Source organism: Scyliorhinus torazame, chromosome 2 (genome assembly GCF_047496885.1).
Source record: "Scyliorhinus torazame isolate Kashiwa2021f chromosome 2, sScyTor2.1, whole genome shotgun sequence".
NCBI lineage: Eukaryota > Metazoa > Chordata > Chondrichthyes > Carcharhiniformes > Scyliorhinidae > Scyliorhinus > Scyliorhinus torazame.
In genome coordinates, this window is record NC_092708.1 from 47385246 (window position 1) to 47402896 (window position 17651).

The window sequence follows — 17651 nt, forward strand, 5'->3', positions numbered from 1 at the left end:
CAAATTTGAATAACAAGAGCTTCTACAATTTCTCTTGGTTACTTTTCAATGTGTATCTTTATATTTTGGCAAATGGGATCGTTTCTCTCTTCAGACTGATATTCTTTTAAAAGAAACAGTTACTGAAGCGATTGGCGATCTTCTCTGACTTCATAATATGGAAGGGAATGTTAGTACCTGAAACTGATGAGGTTGAATATAGCCCGCTGCATTTAAACAAATGTCGCCTTGGAAAAGTATTTTTTGACAAATAGCAGTTCTCCTCATTCAACCATAGACAGCAATCTTCCCAAAAAGGTCAAAATAAATTGCTGTTGCAGAGTAAAATTATTGTGAGTCGATCTGTGCTGACTTTACAGATCATTTTGAATTGATCCTTGCTTTCGAGTGGTATATACGGTTATTATCTCCTAATTTCTATATTGTTCATGCAGTGCTGAAGATAAAACTAGTCACTTGAGTGAATATTTAACCACTTATCTGAACAACTAGCGATACATTTTTGTACACTTTTCATATTTCAAATGAGCAGAAAGTTAACACAGACTATCTAAAGTAGTACGATTTATTACAGTTTTTTAAGACGGTTGGTTCATGAGAATAATGGGAGGGACTGTTTATCCAGATTGTAACTTTAAATCCCAAATTTAGTGGCGTCACTACTTTGCCTACCTTAGTTTTATGGTGGTCCCACACTATAGTTTTGGCCCATTAGTCCGCTCTCCGTATCTGTAAAAATCAACTCTCGTACCTTGGCTATGACTTGATAGAATTTGATTTATTGCCGCCTTTGATGGCATAAGTACTGAAAGATTTTCATTTAGTATCTGATCAAAAAACTGCGCTGGACTCTGAAAATGCTGTTGGTAGAGTTTGTTGGGCAAACACACAGAAAATCTGAGTGGCTAAACCAGAAGAATTTTGAGCTGCTTTGATCTGTGCCAATTACAGAGATAATGTTGACAAAGTTAATTGTGGAATTCTTTAAAATAATTGAATTTTTGGTAATCATTTTCTGTTCTATTCTGCAGGACAGGCGGTCGGTGCAGAAGCCAAGCAAAATGGCCAAGGTAAGATTTGGATCATTTTATTGTCTTAGTTTATTTCTTTATTGACTGAAGAGTACATGAATAAATTGTGGAGTTACTACGGGGGTGATGTGGCACTTAGTTATTAAAGGGCATCTCCTCACGCTAGAGACGAACCTGAAGTAGGATGGGGAGGATCTAGTTGTCGTTTTCCACGCAAGAACTAACAACATAGGTAGAACTACGAATGATGTTCTACTGAGAGAATTTGATAAGTTAGGGCCCAACTTAAAATGCAAAACCTCAAATGTAATCGCGTCTGGATTGTTACCTGAGTCACGCACCAGTTGCCATAGTATCTCGCAGATAAGAGAGTTAAGCATTTGACTTGGAGTGGTGTGGGATTAAGGGATTTTAATTCATGGGACCCTGCACTTGTATCCGGAAAAGAGGGTGCTGTTCCGTTGGGACAGGCTCCACTTAAACAATACTGGGATCAGCATCCAGGCGAATCGTATAATAAGGACTATGGGTTGAGCTTTAAACTAAAAGGGGAGGGGAGGGTTCAGATGAAGGGAAATGTAGAGATCTAAAGAGAAATGCCAAAGTAACAGATTAGTGTAGTGACTTAGATAAAGCCAAGGCAGAGTAGGGCAGAAAGGGACAGAAAGTTTAATGATAATAGTACATCAGTGAATAAGTTCCATCCAAATAATAGTAAATGCTGGAAGTACCCAGCATGTCCGGCAACATCTGTGGAGAGTAAAAAACAGAGTTGATGTTTCAGGTAGATGACCTTTCATCAGATCCAGGAAAAGTTAGAATTGTAATAGGTTTTGAGCAAGACCAGGGTAGGACAAAGACAAAGAAAGGACATGGTGGAAGACAGGAGAGATTGAATGATAGAAGTCTTACAGGGTCAAAGGGAATGGTGATGGAACAAGAAAAGAAAGGAAGGAAGAAAATAAACAAAAGATGTGCCGAGAGCAGATGTGTTACTGACTGAAAGAAAAAATAAGAGAAAAACCGGAAGAAGCAAAGAAAAGGTAATAAAATGGAGCCAGAGATTATGGTCTGAAATTGTTGAACTCAATGTTGAGTCAGCAAGGCTCTAATTGAAAGATGAAGCGCTGTTCCTCAAGTTTGTGTTGAGAGGGCAGCACGGTGGCACAGTGGGTTAGCACTGTGGCCTCACGGCGCCGAGGTCCCAGGTTCGATCCCGGCTCTGGGTCACTGTCCGTGTGAAGTTTGCACATTCTCCCCGTGTTTGCGTGGCTTTCGCCCCCACAACCAAAAGATGTGCAGGGTAGGTGGATTGGCCACGCTAAATTGCCCCTGAATTGGTAAAAAAAAAAACGAATTGGGTGCTCTAAATTTATATTAAAAAAAGTTTGTGTTGAGCTTTACTGATACAATGCAGCAGGCCAAGGACAAAGTGTCAGCATGAGAACATGGGGGAGAATTAAAATGGCAGGCCACCGGAAACTCTGGGTCATGCTTGCAGACTGAATAGAGGTGTTCTGCAAAGCAGTCACCGAATCGGTGTTTGATCTCCGATCTCCCCAATCTACAAGACACCACAATGTGAGCAGCAAGTACAGTAGACGAGATTGAAAGATGTACACATACATGACTGCGTCTCCTGGAAGGAATGCTTGGAGTCTTAGATGTTGAGGAGACAGGAGCAAAAAGGGCAGGTGTTCCATCTCCTGCATTTGCATGGAAAGGTGTTTTGGGAAGTGAATGGAGTGTTGTGGGTGATTTGAGAAGTGGACCATTTGGAGTGTTGAAAGAGCAGGGTAGGGAAGATGTATTTGATGTGGCATCATGCTGGTGACGTCAGAAATGGCGGGAAATGATCCATTGAATATGGAGGCTGGTGGGTTGGAAGATGAGGTCAACGGGACAGACAGAAAGGGGTGAGAGCAGAAGTGCTGGAAACGTGGCGGTCAGGATCATTCACGGTAGTGGTGGGGTTGGAATCCTCGGTTGAGGGAAAAAGACATCTCAGAAGCACTGTTGTGGACAGTTGCACCATTATAATTGATGTGACGGAGACAGGAACTGGGAGAAAAGACCATAGATCTTTGCTCAGAAGATCAGGATGTAGAATTAGTATGGGTTGAAATTAGGAATAGCACAGATCAGAAAATACTCCCAACAGTGGTTATATTGGGCTGAACATTAAGCAATAAAAGTTGGAGCTTGTGACAGATGTAACATGACAATTATTGGGAGGGTGAGTGGAGTGTGCAGAATGTTTTTGAGACAGTTTCCTGGAACGATATGTTATGAAATCAACTATGGATAAAACTATTTTAGATCTGGGGTTGTTTTTGTGACAGTTTCCTGGAAAAATATGTTGTGAAATTAACTATGGATAAAAACATTTTAGATCTGGGATTGTGCAATGAGATAAGGTTAATTAGTAATTTCATAGAATCCCTACAGTGCAGAACGAGGCCATTCGGCTCATCGAGCCTGCACCGACTCTCCAAAAGAGTACCCTACCTAGGCCCAATCCCCCGGCCTGACCTATAACCCCACCTAACTTTTAGACACAAAGGGTCAATTTAGCATGGCCAATGCACCTAACCGGCATATCTTTGGACTGTGGGAGGAAACCAGAGCACCCGGAGGAAACCCACGCAGGCACTGGGAGAACGTGCAAACTCCACACATTCACCCGTGGTCGGAATTATACCTGGGTGTCATGAGAGTGTCGCTTTAATAAATGTTTGGCGACTTCCGGTTGCGGCCATGGAGAAGTAGGTCACGCATTCGGCAGCTCCCGTCTGGAACGGACTCTCGGACCTTTTTTCAGGAGTTTTCATAGACTTTTTGGGGCAGATTGGTGAAGCGAACACTGCCAAAAGGATTCCCTCTCTGTTGGATGGATAGCTGGACCAGGAGTGGCCGGGTGAAGCGTTTAAGTCCCAACAGACAGAAACGCGCAGAGCGGGCGCTGAGGCACGGCATGGCGGCCGGTATAGACCAGGGTGCATGGGCGCAGTGGTCACAGGAGCAACAGGAGTTCCTTAGGGGCTGCTTTGCTGATCTTAAAAAGGACATGCTGGCCCCGATGAAGGCATCAATAGACCAAATGATCGCAACTCGGGCAAAACAAGGGAAAGCGATTAAGGAGATGGAGAAAAAGCTATCTGACCATAAGGACGAGTTGGTCGTATTGGCCTTTAAGGTGGAGGCGCAGGATGACCTCTACAAGAAGTGGCAGGAAAGGCTGGAGGACCTAGAAAACAGGTCCAGGAGACAGAACTTGAGAATTGTGGGCCTCGCCCTCGCAAGGAAGCCCAAGGCGAATGAACTGCCGAGGGCCGTGGTGGTGAGATTGCATCGCTTCTCGGACGAGGAACTTGTCTTGCGGTGGGCAAAAAAAGAACGGAGCAGCAGGTGGGAGAACAGCGTGATACGCATCTACCAGGACCTGGGTGCGGAGCTGGCCAAGAGGCGTGCTGGATTCAAGGCGACCCTCTTCAGCAAGGGCGTGAAATTTGGGATGCTACACCTAGTGAGGCTATGGGTCACGTACAAGGAACGGCATCTCTATTTTGAGACGTCGGACGAGGCATGGTCATTCGTCAAACAAGAAAAGCTGGACTCGAATTAAAGGACAGTTAAGCTTTGGTGGAATGCGGCGGTGGGGCTGGGTAACACGGTACCGTTTCTAATATAAGATTGTATACAATGTTGGGTGCGTGTATGGGCTGTGGTGGTGGCTGGAGGGTGCAGTGTTTTTGGCAAAGTTGAGATATGGAGGGGGGAGGGGGCCCTGTACTTAATGCGATTTTTCGGGAAGTTGGAGCCTTGGTTCAACAAGTGTCTCCTCACGGGGTAATGTTAGTGTCTTTTGTTTATTTTTATTACTATTTGTATTACTATTTGCTCACTGGGGCTGGAGAGGTAGTTTTATTGGTTTATTTATGTGGGGAGAGGGGTTCGGACAATGAGGCGACAATCTGATCGGCGCCAGGGGCGGGAGCTGCCAGGGTCAGCTGACTCTCGGGAGTGTAGTGGGGGGTGAGCAAGTGCTCAGCTGGTGCTTGGCGGGGGGTTTTGGGTCGTGGGGCTGTTGAGGGGAGGGGGGATGCTGCTTTGCTGACAGAGGAGGTATCAATTCCGGGGTACCAATTGAGTACCCGGGGCGGTGGCTCCCTGTGGGGGTGCTCGAGGTATTTGTCTACAAAATTATGAGGGACATAGACAGAGTGGATAGTCAGAGGCTTTTCCCCAAGGTAAAGGGGTCAACGACTAGGGGGCAGAGGTTTAAGGTGCGAGGGGCAAGGTTTAGAGGCGATGTACGAGGCAAGTTTGTTTTACACAGTGGTTGCCTGGAACTCGCTGCTGGAGGAGATGGTGGAAGCAGGGACGATAGTGACATTTAAGGGGCATCTTGACACATACATGAATAGGATGGGAATAGAGGGATACGGACCCAGGATGTGTAGAAGATTTTAGTTTAGACGGGCAGCATGGTCGGCACGGGCCTGGAGGGCCGAAGGGCCTGTTCTTGTGCTGTACTTTGTTTTGTTTGTTTGAAGCGAAGAGCACGGGCTCGAGGTTGGCCAAAAAAGGGCGATAGCTAGTCGGCGGGAGAGGGGGGTTAGCCCCTCGTCCAGGCTGATCACGTGGAATGTGAGGGGTTTGAATGGGCGTGTTCGCGCATCTAAAGGGGTTAAAGGCAGACGTACCAATGTTTCAGGAGACACATTTAAAGCTCGCAGATCATACGAGATTGAGAAAGGGATGGGCAGGCCAGGTGTTCCATTCAGGGCTGGAGTCGAAGACCAGGGGGGTAGCAATTCTGATCAGTAAGGTTGTGGCATTCGCGGCTGGGAGAATTGTGGCAGATAAGGGGGACAGGTATATAATGGTGAGTGGAAAGTGGGAGGGGATCCGGGTGGTTTTTGTGAACGTCTACGCTCCGAATTGGGATGATATGGAATTTATGAGACGCATGCTAGGCAAAATCCCGGACTTAGAATCACACAACCTGACCATGGGGGGAGACGTCATTGACCCCAAGCTGGACCGGTCGAAGTCCAGGACAGGGAAGTGACCGGCAGTGGCTAAGTAACTGAAGGGTTTTATGGAGCAGATGGGGGGGGTGGATCCCTGATGGTTCGCGCGGCCGAGAGCAAAGGAGTTCACTTTTTTCTCCCACGTTCGTGAGGTTTATTCCCGCATAGACTTCTTTGTCTTGAGCAGGGCGTTAATCCCAAAGGTGGCGGAGACCGAATACTCAGCAATCACAGTCTCGGACCATGCCCCGCACTGGGTAGACCTGTGGCTTAGTGAGGAGAGAGGGCAGCGCCCACTCTGGGGATTGGATGTGGGGCTGCTGGCGGACGAAGAGGTTTGCGGGCGAATTAGGAGGAACATCCAGGATTACCTGGAAACAAACGATATGGGTGAGGTGGCAACGGCAACAGTCTGGGAGGCTCTGAAGGCAGTTGTCAGAGGGGAGCTCATCTCCATTCGATCCCATAGGGAAAAGAGAGAAAGAGGGGAGAGGGAGAGACTGGTGGAGGAGATACTCAGAGTGGACAGGAGATACGCGGAGGCCCCCGAGGCGGGGCTACTGAGGGAGCGGCGGAGTCTGCAGGCGAGTTTGAACTGCTGACCACAGGGAAAGCGGTAGCACAGCTGAGGAAGGCAAGGAAGACAGTCTGTGAGTACGGGGAGAAAGCGAGTAGAATGCTGGCACACCAACTGTGAAAGATGGAGGCGGCCAGGGAAATCGGGGGAGTAAAGAATAAGGAGGGTAACATGGTCTTGGATCCGGGGGGGTGAACGGAGTCTTTAAGGAGTTCTATAGTGAACTATACGAGTCAGAGCCCCCGATGGGAGCGGAAGGGATGAGGCAATTTTTGGACCAGTTGAGGTTTCCAAAGGGGTCCGATTGAATTGGAGGAGATTGTCAAGGGTATAGAGGGCATGCAATCGGGTAAAGCCCCGGGGCCAGACGGTTTGCAGGTAGAATTCTACAAGAAATTTTCTGAAATATTGAGCCCACTCCTGATGAGGACCTTCAATGAGGCTAGAGAGAAAGGAACCCTCCCCCCAACAATGTCACAGGCCTTGATCTCACTCATTCGTAAACGAGGGAAGGACCCGGAACATTGCGGGTCATACAGGCCGATTTCGCTTTTAAACGTGGATGCCAAATTGCTAGCTGAGATTCTGGCCACAAGAATTGAGGATTGCGTCCCAGGGGTGATAGAGGAAGACCAGACTGGGTTTTTTAAAGGCAGACAACTCAATACCAATGTCCGGAGACTTTCGAATATTATTATGATGCCCTCAGAGGGAGGGGAGGCGGAGGTGGTAACAGCGATGGACGCAGAGAAAGCCTTTGACCGGGTGGAGTGGGAGTCCTTGTGGGAAATGCTGGGGAGGTTCGGGTTTGGTGAGGGCTTTATTGGCTGGGTGAAATTGCTGTACCAGGCACCTGTAGCAAGTGTATGTACAAACCGGCTGAGGTCGGAGTACTTGGAGCTTCACCGGGGAACGAGGCAGGGGTGTCCCCTCTCCCCGTCACTATTTGCCCTAGCTATAGAACCGCTAGCTATGGCGCTGAGAGCCTCGAGGAACTGGCGGGGACTGGTTCGGGGTTGGGCGGTGGAACATAGGGTGTTTTTCAGCGTACAAACTGAACATGGGAAAGAGCAAGTTGTTTGTGATCCAGGCCAAGGGGCAGGAGGAGAAACTGAAAGAGCTGCCACTCAGGATGGTAGAGAAAAGTTTTTGTTACCTGGGTATACAGGTGGCCAGGAAATGAGATGCCCTGCACAGGCTCAACCTGACCCGGTTGGTGGAGCAAATGGAAGGGGACTTTAAAAGGTGGGACATGCTCCCGCTATCACTGGCAGGGAGGGTGCAGACCGTGAAAATGACTGTCCGCCCCAGATTTTTGTTTGTCTTTCAGTGCCTCCCCATCTTCATCCCTAAGGCCTTTTTTATGCGGGTGAGTAGGATCATTTCGGGCTTTGTGTGGGCAAATAAGACCCCGCGAGTAAGGAGATCGCTGTTGGAGCGCAGTCGGTTGGGGGGGGGTTTGGCGCTGCCGAACTTTCGCAACTACTACTGGGCGGCCAATATAGCTATGATTAGGAAGTGGGGGGGGGGGGAGCGTGGGAGCAGTTGAGGCATCATGTCAAGGTACTAGTCTGGGAGCTTTGATAAACGGCTCCTTTGCCGTTCTCGCCGACCCGTTACTCCACAAGTCCGGTGGTGGTGGTGACACTGCAGATCTGGGGACAGTGGAGGAGGTACAAGAAGGTGGAGGGAGTGTCGGTCTGGACCCCGATATGTAACGACCACAGGTTTGTCCCGGGTAGGATGGATGGTGGGTTCCAGAGCCGGCAGACGGCAGGCATTAGAATGGGAGATCTGTTCATAGACGGAAGCTTTCCCAGTTTGAAGGTGCTAGAGGACAAATTTAATCTGCCGCCAGGAAACGCCTTTAAATATCTGCAAGTATGAGCCTTCCTGAAAAAACAGGTAGAGGCCTTTCCGACGCTGCCGCCACTGAGGATACAGGACAGGGTGGTCTCCGGCACCTGTGTGCGGGAGGGGAAGGTGTCGGATATCTACCAGGAACGACAGGAGGCAGAGGAAACCCCAGTGGAGGAGCTCAAGGGCAAGTGGGAGGAGGAGCTCGGTGAGGAGTTGTAAGCGCGTCTGTGGGCAGAGGTCCTGGGAAGGGTTAATTCCTCACCATGTGCCAGGCTCAGTCGAATTCAATTTAAGGTGGTCCACCGTGCACACATGACAGCAGCGAGAATGAGCAAGCTTTTTGGTGGAGAAGAGTTGAGGTGCAAGGACAGCCCTGCAAACCATGTCCACATGTTTTGGGCATGCCTGGAGCTTAGAGAGTTCGGCAAGGGTTCGCGAGGGCAATGTCCAAGGTGCTTAACACACGGGTGGTGCCGAGTCCAGAGATGGCGATCTTTGGAGTGTCAGAAGACCCAGGAGTGCAGGGGGCGAAAGAGGCTGACGTCTTTGCTTTTGCCTCCCTAATAGCCCGGAGACGGATTTTATTAATGTGGAGGGACTCGAAACCCCCGAGTGTAGAGACTTGGGTTAATGACGTGGCTGGGTTTCTCAATCTTGAGAAAATAAAGTTTTCCTTAAGAGGGCCTATGCTAGGGTTCTCTCGGAGGTGGCAGCCGTTCGTCGACTTTCTCGGGGAAAATTAAAATGTCAGTATCAGCAGCAATCCGTAGGGTGGGGGGGTGGGGTGGGGTGGGGTGGTGAGTGCTTCTTTGGGATGGTGTGGGAAGACTGAGTGCTTGGGGTAATGTCTATTTAATTGTTATTGTATATTCTCTTTTTGCACTATGTTAATGTTCGGGATGTGAAAACAAAAGTTATTGGGGAGTTTCCGATACCCTCGATACGACGGGAAATAATGCGATTTCTTGGTATGAGTGGATTTTACTGGAAATTTGTACCCAATTTTAACAGTGTGGTCGCTCCACTGATGGACTTGCTCAAGAAGCGTAACAAATTCCAATGGACAGCGGAGTGTCAACAGGCATTTGACGGCCTGAAGGCTGTGTTAACCACTGCTCCTGTGTTAGCCATCCCAAATTATACCAAACCATTCAAAGTGGCTGTAGCTTCTACAAGACGACGATGAAGGGCTAGAGCGGCCTATTGGTTATTTTTCAAAGAAATTGAATTCTCACCAGAAAAAAGTATTCCACGCTTGAGAAGGAGACCTTGAGTTTGGTGCTGGCTTTGCAACATTTTCACATTTATGTGACCAGCAATCTGTCCGACACCGGTATATTTCTTGATCATAATCCGTTGACGTTTTTGGAGCGATTCCGGAATAACAATGCAAGGCTGTTTCGCTGGAGTTTACTGTTACAGCCATTTCATTTTAAAATAGTACATGTGGCAGGACGACAAAACGGGATAGCCGATGCTTTATCATGAATGTGATGAACGGAAGCAGTTTCAGTTGGAGGAAGAAAAACAAAATGGACTATATTATTGTACCTGTTTGCATGTGTTTGTTTTTTGAGACGAAAAAGTATATTTGCTGTGTGCATTTCTTAAAGGATTAAAGGATAGTGAAAAATGAAACCATCTTGTAGTTAATGGGGTTTTTTTTCTTGGGGGAAGGTGTCATGAGAATGTGGTTTTAGAAATGTTTGGCTGCTCATATTACTGCAGTGATGTCAGAGGGTGGGTGGAACTGAGCTCTGGTTCTGCTTTTTAGTTTCACTTTGAGAAAAGCTTGGGTGTGTCTCTTTTTGGTTTCGTTTTTCAGTGTGTTGCAGCTGAAGTCAGCCAAAGCAGCTGTACTGTTGATCTCTCTGCCACGAAGGACTATCTCTTAATCATTTGGTGAATTCAGAAATTTAAATGTTTTCAGTATTGAATGTAAACCCTGATGTGCTTCTGTTTAAAGGTTGTTCAGCCTTTTGGATGTTAAAAGGACAGCTTAAAGGATTACTTGTGTTGTATTCTTTGGGGGTTATCTTTGAATTAATGGTTGCTAAGATATTCACTGTTTGTTTTAAAAAGGTTAACTTGAGTTCACAGAATAAACATTGTTTTGCTTTAAAAAATACTTTTCCATCTCTGCTCTACCACACCTGTAGAGTGGGCCGTGTGCTCCCCATACCACAATCTATTAATAGCTGTGGGTCAGGTGAACTCCATGATACACTTTGGGATTCTCTAAACCCTGGCCCATAACACTGGGTCCCTGGGTGCTCTGAGACAGCAGTGCTAACCACTGTGCAAGCCAGTGTGCCACCATGCCACCCTTAATCTCTGAGTAAGAAATCCATGGGAAAAAATGATCATAATACAATTGCATTCCATGTTGAATTTGGAAGCAACATTTCCAGTCCCAGATAAGAATCTTAAACTCAAAGATATGGCGATAAATAAACTGTGGCAGACATTTAAAGTAACAATTCAAACCACATTTCAGCAATGTACTGAAGACTTGGATTCCAGAACTTGTTGTGCCCCTAGCCAAGCTGTTCAGAACGATTAAGATGCTGGCATCTATCTATCTGACGATGTGGAAAATGTACCAGGTAAGTCCTGTCCACAAAACACAGATCAAATCCAACCTGGCTAATTTTCAAGCTATCAGTCTACTCTTGATCATCAGCAAAATTATAGAAAGTGTCATCAACTGTTCTATCAAGTGTCATTTACTCAGCAATAAACTGCTCACGGACGCTCAACTCAGGTCTACCAGACCTGCTCAGCTCCTGACTGCATTACAACCTTGGTTTAAACATGGATAAAAAAGCTGAACTCCAGAGGTGAGGCGAGAGTGCATAATGTTCACCCCATTCACGATTCCTCAGATACTGAAGCCGTCTGTGCCCATATGCACAAGTCAAGTGTGTGATGGAATATTCTGAACAGCTTGGCTAGGGGCACAACAAGTTCTGGAATCCAAGTCTTCAGTACATTGCTGAAATGTGGTTTGAATTGTTACTTTAAATGTCTGCCACGGTTTATTTATCGCCATATCTTTGAGTTTAAGAAATGGAAAAGTATTTTTTCAGCTGATAAGTGGCAAGTAATATTTGCACTACCAAATGGCAGGTAATTACCATCTCCTGGAAGAGAGAATTTAACCATCTCTCGACATTCAGTGGCATTACCATCATGAATCCCCCACTAGCAACATCTAGGGATTACCATTGACCAGAAACATAGATACATAGAAGATAACAGCAGGAGGAGACCTTTGGCCCTTCGAGTCTGCTCCACCATTTATCACGATCACGGCTGATCATCCAACTCAATAGCTAATCCTGCTTTCTCCCTATAACCTTTGATCCCATTTGCCGCAAGTGCTATATCTAATCGTCTCTTGAATATATTCAATGTTTTAGCATCAACTACTTCCTGTGGTAATGAATTCCACAGGCTCACCACTCTTTCGGTGAAGAGGTGAACAAATTTCTCCACATCTCTGTCAGAAATGGTTTACCCTGAATCCTCAGACTGTGACCCCCGGTTTTGGACACACACACCATCGGGAACACCTTCCCTGCATCTACCCTGTCTAGTCCTGTTAGAATTTTATAAGTCGCTATGAGATCCCCCCTCATTCTTCTGAACTCCAGCGAGAACAATCCTAACCCAGTCAATCTCTCCTCAAACTGAACTGGACCAGCCATATAAATACTCTGATTACAAGAGCAGGTCAGAGACTGGGAATTCTGCAGCTGGCTCCCCAAAGCCTGTCCACCAGCCACGGCTCCCCAAAGCCTATCCACCAGCTACAGGGCACAAGTCAGGTGTGTGATGGAATATTCTCCACTTGCCTGAATGAGTGCAGCTCCAACAACACTAAAGGAGCTCAACACCATCCAGGCAAAAGGAGCCCACTTGTTTGGCAATTCACCACCTTAAACATTGTTCTTCGGCACATACACGATGGGCCGAAGGGCCTCTTTCTGTACTGTCAAACTGTGACTCATGTCAGCTGTGCAAATGAAGTGGCCCTCTCAGTGGAGCTGATCAAGCATGGTCAATACTTCAATGATGGGGAGTTTGGCTTGAGTTCGAACACTGACATTGGTGTGCTTATCCTGCCAATGGATTTCTAAGATCTTGAGGCAGCACTGGTGGTACTTCTCTGGGGTTTTGAGATGCCTGCTACACATAGTCCACGTCATCTCTTTAGCTATGCAGGAAGGCAGGATTACTACTGTACTGAAGACCATGAGCTTGGTGCCAGGTATGAGGTCCCGGTCATCTAACACGTTTTTCTTTGGACGACCAAAGGCTGTACTAGCATGTTGAAGGTGGTGTTGAACCTGATCATCGATATGGAAAGTGTTGCATGTTGGAGGGGGTTTGGGAAGGTTGGTAGAGGCCCTCTGCCTTACGGATGTTTACTGTAAGGCCCATGCTCTTGTATGCCTCGATGAAGGTGTTGACAATGGCTTGGAGCTTGGCCTCCGAGTGTGCGCAGATGCAAGCATCGTCGGCATACTGTAATTTCAACTACATTGAAAGTTGATTGAAAGTTGCCTCAATCAAGAGGATGGGGCAACTTTCAGGTGGCAGAGGTTGAGCAGATTCCCATTTGTTCGTAGTTTAGCTCCAATCCAGCGGAGAGTTTGCTGAGGGTGAGATGGAGCATTGCAGCTAGAAAGATCGAAAAGAGCGTCAGTGCAATGACCCAGCCTTACTTGACCCCAGTTCGAAAGTGAATTGCTTCAGTGGTGGATCCGTTGGTCAGGATCACGGCTTGCATGTCATCATGGAGCAGGCGGAGGATGGTGGAAAACCTTTGGGGACAACCAAAACGAAGGACGCTCCATAATCCCTCATGGTTGACAGTGTCAAAGTCCTTTGTGAGATCAAAGCAGGCCATGTCAAAGGGTTGGTGCTGTTCCCTGCATTTCCCACGTTGTTGCCACTTGGTGAAGATCATATCCATTGTACCTCTAGGAGGAACTCTTCAGCCACATGGAGGAGGCAGTTAAGGAGGACTGTTGCGATGACCTTCCCAGTGACCAACAGGGAAATTCCTCTGTAGTTACTGCAGTTAGACTTATCACCTTTCTTGAAAATGATCACGATTTATAGCTTCTTTGAGATCTCCTGGCATGTTGTCCTTCTACCAGATAAGGGGAATTAGGTTTTATATTCATACCATTGTTGCTTCTCTGCCATGTTTTAGGGCTTCAGTGGGGATTCCGTCCGCTCTTGATAGCCTGTTGTTCCTTAGTTGTCGGATGGCATTTTCTACCTCGTGCCAGGATGGGGTTGTACTGATGTGATGATGGAGAACATGCCGCAGCGGGATGGAGTTGAGGACGTTCGCGTTGAAGGCCGAGGGCTCGATTTAGCGACCTCATCACGCCCTACTTGATGTCGGGATGAGGTCATTGAATCTTGCGACCAGACGTTGCAATCTGTATCTCACCCTCACTAGACATGATCCAGATCTGCATATTTAACCAAGCCATTCTGCTTAGTTAAATATACGACGATAAGACATGGGAGCAGAATTAGGCCACTTGGTCCATCGAGTCTGCTCCGCCATTCGACCATGGCTGATATTTTCTCATCCCCATTCTCCTGCCTTCTCCCCATAACCCCTGATCCCCTTATTCATCAAGAACCTATCTATCTCGATCTTAAAGACACTCAGTGATTTGGCTTCCACAGCCTTCTGTGGCAAAGGGTTCCACAGATCCACCACCCTCTGGCTGAAGAAATTCCTCCTCGTCTCTGTTTTAAAGGATCGTCCCTTTAGTCTGAGATGGTGTCCTCAGTTCTAGTTTTTCCTACAAGTGGAAACATCCTTTCCACGTCCACTCCATCCAGGCCTCGCAGTATCTTGTATGTTTCAATAAGATCCGCTCTCATCCTTCTAAACTCCAACGAGTACAGACCCAGAGTCCTCAAGCGTTCCTCAAGTTTTTCATTCCAGGGATCATTCTTGTGAATCTTCTCTGGACCCTTTCCAAGGCCAGCACATCATTCCTTAGATACGGGGCCCAAAACTGCTCACAATACTCCAAATGGGGTCTGACCAGAGACTTATACACTCTCAGAAGTACATCCCTGGTCTTGTATTCTAGCCCTTTTGACATGAATGGCAATATTGCATTTGCCTTCTTAACTGCTGACTGAACCTGCACATTAACCTTAAGAGAATCGTGAACAAGGACGCCCAAGTCCCTTTGTTCTTCTGATTTCCTAAGCATTTCTCCATTTAGAAAATAGTCTATGCCTAAATTCCTTCTTCCAAAGTGCTGAACCTCACACTTTTCCACATTTTGTTTCATTTGCCACTTCTTTGCCCACTCTCCGAGCTTGTGCAAATCCTTCTGCAGCCCCCTTGCTTCCTCAATACTATCTGTCCCTCTACAGATCTTTGTATCATCTGTGAACTTAGCAACAGTGCCTTCAGTTCCTTCTTCCAGATCATTAATATGCGCTCACGGGATTCTCCAGGCACCCAGGACCTAACGGCCACACCTCGGAGACTTCGCCAGGGCACCGTTTAGTACTAGTTTCCACTGGTGTAAGGCTGGCACTGCCAAGGATCAGACTCTGAGGTCCTTACCAGGTGGAGGGGGTGTGAGGTGTGGGGGGGATCGAAACGTGGAGGGTCGGGGGGTGGTCTTTTTATTCTTTCTTGAAATGTGAGCATTGCTGGCAAGGCAAACGTTTATTGCTCACCCCTAATTGCCCTTGAGAAGGTGATGATGAGCTGATTTCTTGAACCACTGCCGTCCATCTGGTGTAGTAGGCACGCTCACAGGGGAGTGGTAGCACAGTGGTATTGTCACTGGACCACTATTCCAGAAACCCCAAGGTAATGTTCTGGGACCCAAGTTCGAATCCCACCACAGCAGATGGTGAAATTTGAATCCAATAAAAATCAGCAATTAAAAGTGGTAATAACCATGAAACAGCCGTTCATTGGATCACTAATGTCCTTTAGGAAAGGAAATCTGCCACCCTTGGTCTGGCCTACATGTGATTCCAGCAATGTGGTTGACTCTTAACTGCCATCGGGGCTGGTTAATAAATGCTGTCCTGGATTTGACCTGGCGACAGTGAGGGAATGCTGATATAGTTACAAGTCAGAATGGTACATGACTTGGAGAGGAACTTGTGCATCTCACCGTTTGTGGGACTTTGCTGTGCACAAATTTGCTGATGCATTTCTTTAAACTACACTTCCTTATACTACAACAGTACAAAAGTGCTTTGGGACATCCAGAGCGGGATTCTGCAATAATGGGGCTATGTCCCCACGCTGGCGTGGAAACCGGTGCCAACCACTCCGGCGTCAACAGCCCCTGAAAGTGAGGGGGCTAGGTTGACGCCAGAGTGGTTCCCGCAGCACCAGCTGGTGCCGAAGGGCAGGAGTTCGCGCATGCGCAGAATGGCCGGTGTGATCTCATGCATGCACGGACCAGCTGGCGTATTTCCACGCATGCGCAGAATGGCCGGCGTATTTCCGCGCCGGCCACCGGGCAATATGGCGGAGCCCTAATGGGGCCCGGCACGGAGGAAAGAAGGCCCCCATGGAACCAGCCCGCCCACCGATCGGTAGACCCTGATCGCGGGCCAGGCCACAATGGGGGCCCCCCGGAGTCGGACCGCCCCCGGCTCACTTACCTGCCAGGTCCCGCCGTGTGTGAGGTGAGTAATTCACGTCGGCGGGACTGGGCAAAACTTGACAGCCACTCGGCCCATCGGGGCCCAGAGACTTGCCGGAGGGCCCGCTGTCAACAGCCCCCGACCGGCGTGGCGGGAATCCCGCCGGCCCCCGAAAAACGGCGCCGGAGAATAGGGCAGCGGGCAGAGGGGCGTGTTTCGCGCCTCCCCCTGGGGATTCTCCGACCCAGCGCAGGGTCGGAGAATCCCAGCCCCTGAGTTTAGGATAATTTCCTTTATTTTCAATGGAGGCAAATGATTTCTTTGTTGTATTCTATTTATCTTTGTGCACACATTAAATTTTCGTGCTGGGGACAGACATCCAGTATCAGTTACAAATACCCCCAAGCTCAGGCACAACATAGCCAGAGTATCCCCAGTACATAATTGGAACTTTTGCCCCTTCCCAGCTATCGTGCCCTCTCTGAGATTATCCACTAGTGCTGAACGAGGGAACGTTTTGTGATGGAAACCCATAACCATTACGAGCTTGAGACTGACTGAGCGCAATTCATAGTGGCCCCTTAAAAGTCACCAGAAACTGGAGACTGATACTGTCAGATTTTTACCCACATTTCCATTTCAGAGGTGAAAGACTACTGATGCAACTTACTATGTCACCTAATTCTGTATTTGAAAATATTTATTAAAGACATGAAGGTTTGTTTACTTAATTTTTTAAATCTCTTTTCTTAGTCCCTAATTATTTTCCCAATGTCTCTTTTCTTTTTCCTTTAGTCTGTAGTTTATTTTACTAGAACCATACATTTTTCTCCCATGCTTGGCCCTTAATTTCCATAGTACTCTCAAATATCAGTGCTGCTTTTTCCTTTTGTTCCTCTATTTCCCTGGTTCACTTAGTACAGCAATCTGAACCACGTAACACAGATGCATGTTGTTAACTTGGCAAGTAATCCAGAGTCCAAATCTCTGCCAGACTGGACCAGGAAGGACCCACGAACTATAATTACCACTGTTCCCTTCCAGTTGTGCTTTATTTGTTTCCAAGCGGAAACATCTTCTCCTGCAGGTTAATTCCTGTGTTAGCTATGTTTGTACTGCAACAAATGGCTGGTCTACCAATAGCTTGTAGTCTGAAAATTAAAGATATCAGAATTTTATCCTTCTTTTAATTTTGTGTTCCACTCAAACAGGCGCTCTGCACCAAGGCCAGGCTAGTGACCTACCTGCCAGGGGTTCATACATTGGTTCGAAGGATTGCAACAGTTAGAACATTTTCCACAGCAGGCTCTTCAGGCTCCGATGAGCCTTATATTGCAGTTATGCCACCTGATAAAGGTTGGTATACATTTCCTCCCTGTTGATAGTTGTGTTAATACATTAGGATGGATGAAACCTATTTGGAAGACTACTAATAAGTATTTTTGAATTAACATCTTTTAAAAAATATTTTTATTAAGGCAT

The 17651-nt window shown here is 47.3% G+C and overlaps 1 protein-coding gene across 4 annotated transcripts in view; it reads left to right on the forward strand.

The window, feature by feature from the left end:
- Nucleotides 1–17651, forward strand: part of mmadhcb (metabolism of cobalamin associated Db) — a 55590-nt gene that overhangs the window by 11922 nt on the left and 26017 nt on the right. For all 4 annotated transcript variants that reach the window (XM_072471129.1, XM_072471138.1, XM_072471121.1 and 1 more), the window contains exons 2-3: nucleotides 1032–1070; nucleotides 17381–17525. In XM_072471129.1, coding sequence (XP_072327230.1) covers nucleotides 1062–1070; nucleotides 17381–17525 — 154 coding nt within the window. In that variant the 5' untranslated portion in view covers nucleotides 1032–1061. The remainder of the gene's footprint in view (nucleotides 1–1031; nucleotides 1071–17380; nucleotides 17526–17651) is intronic.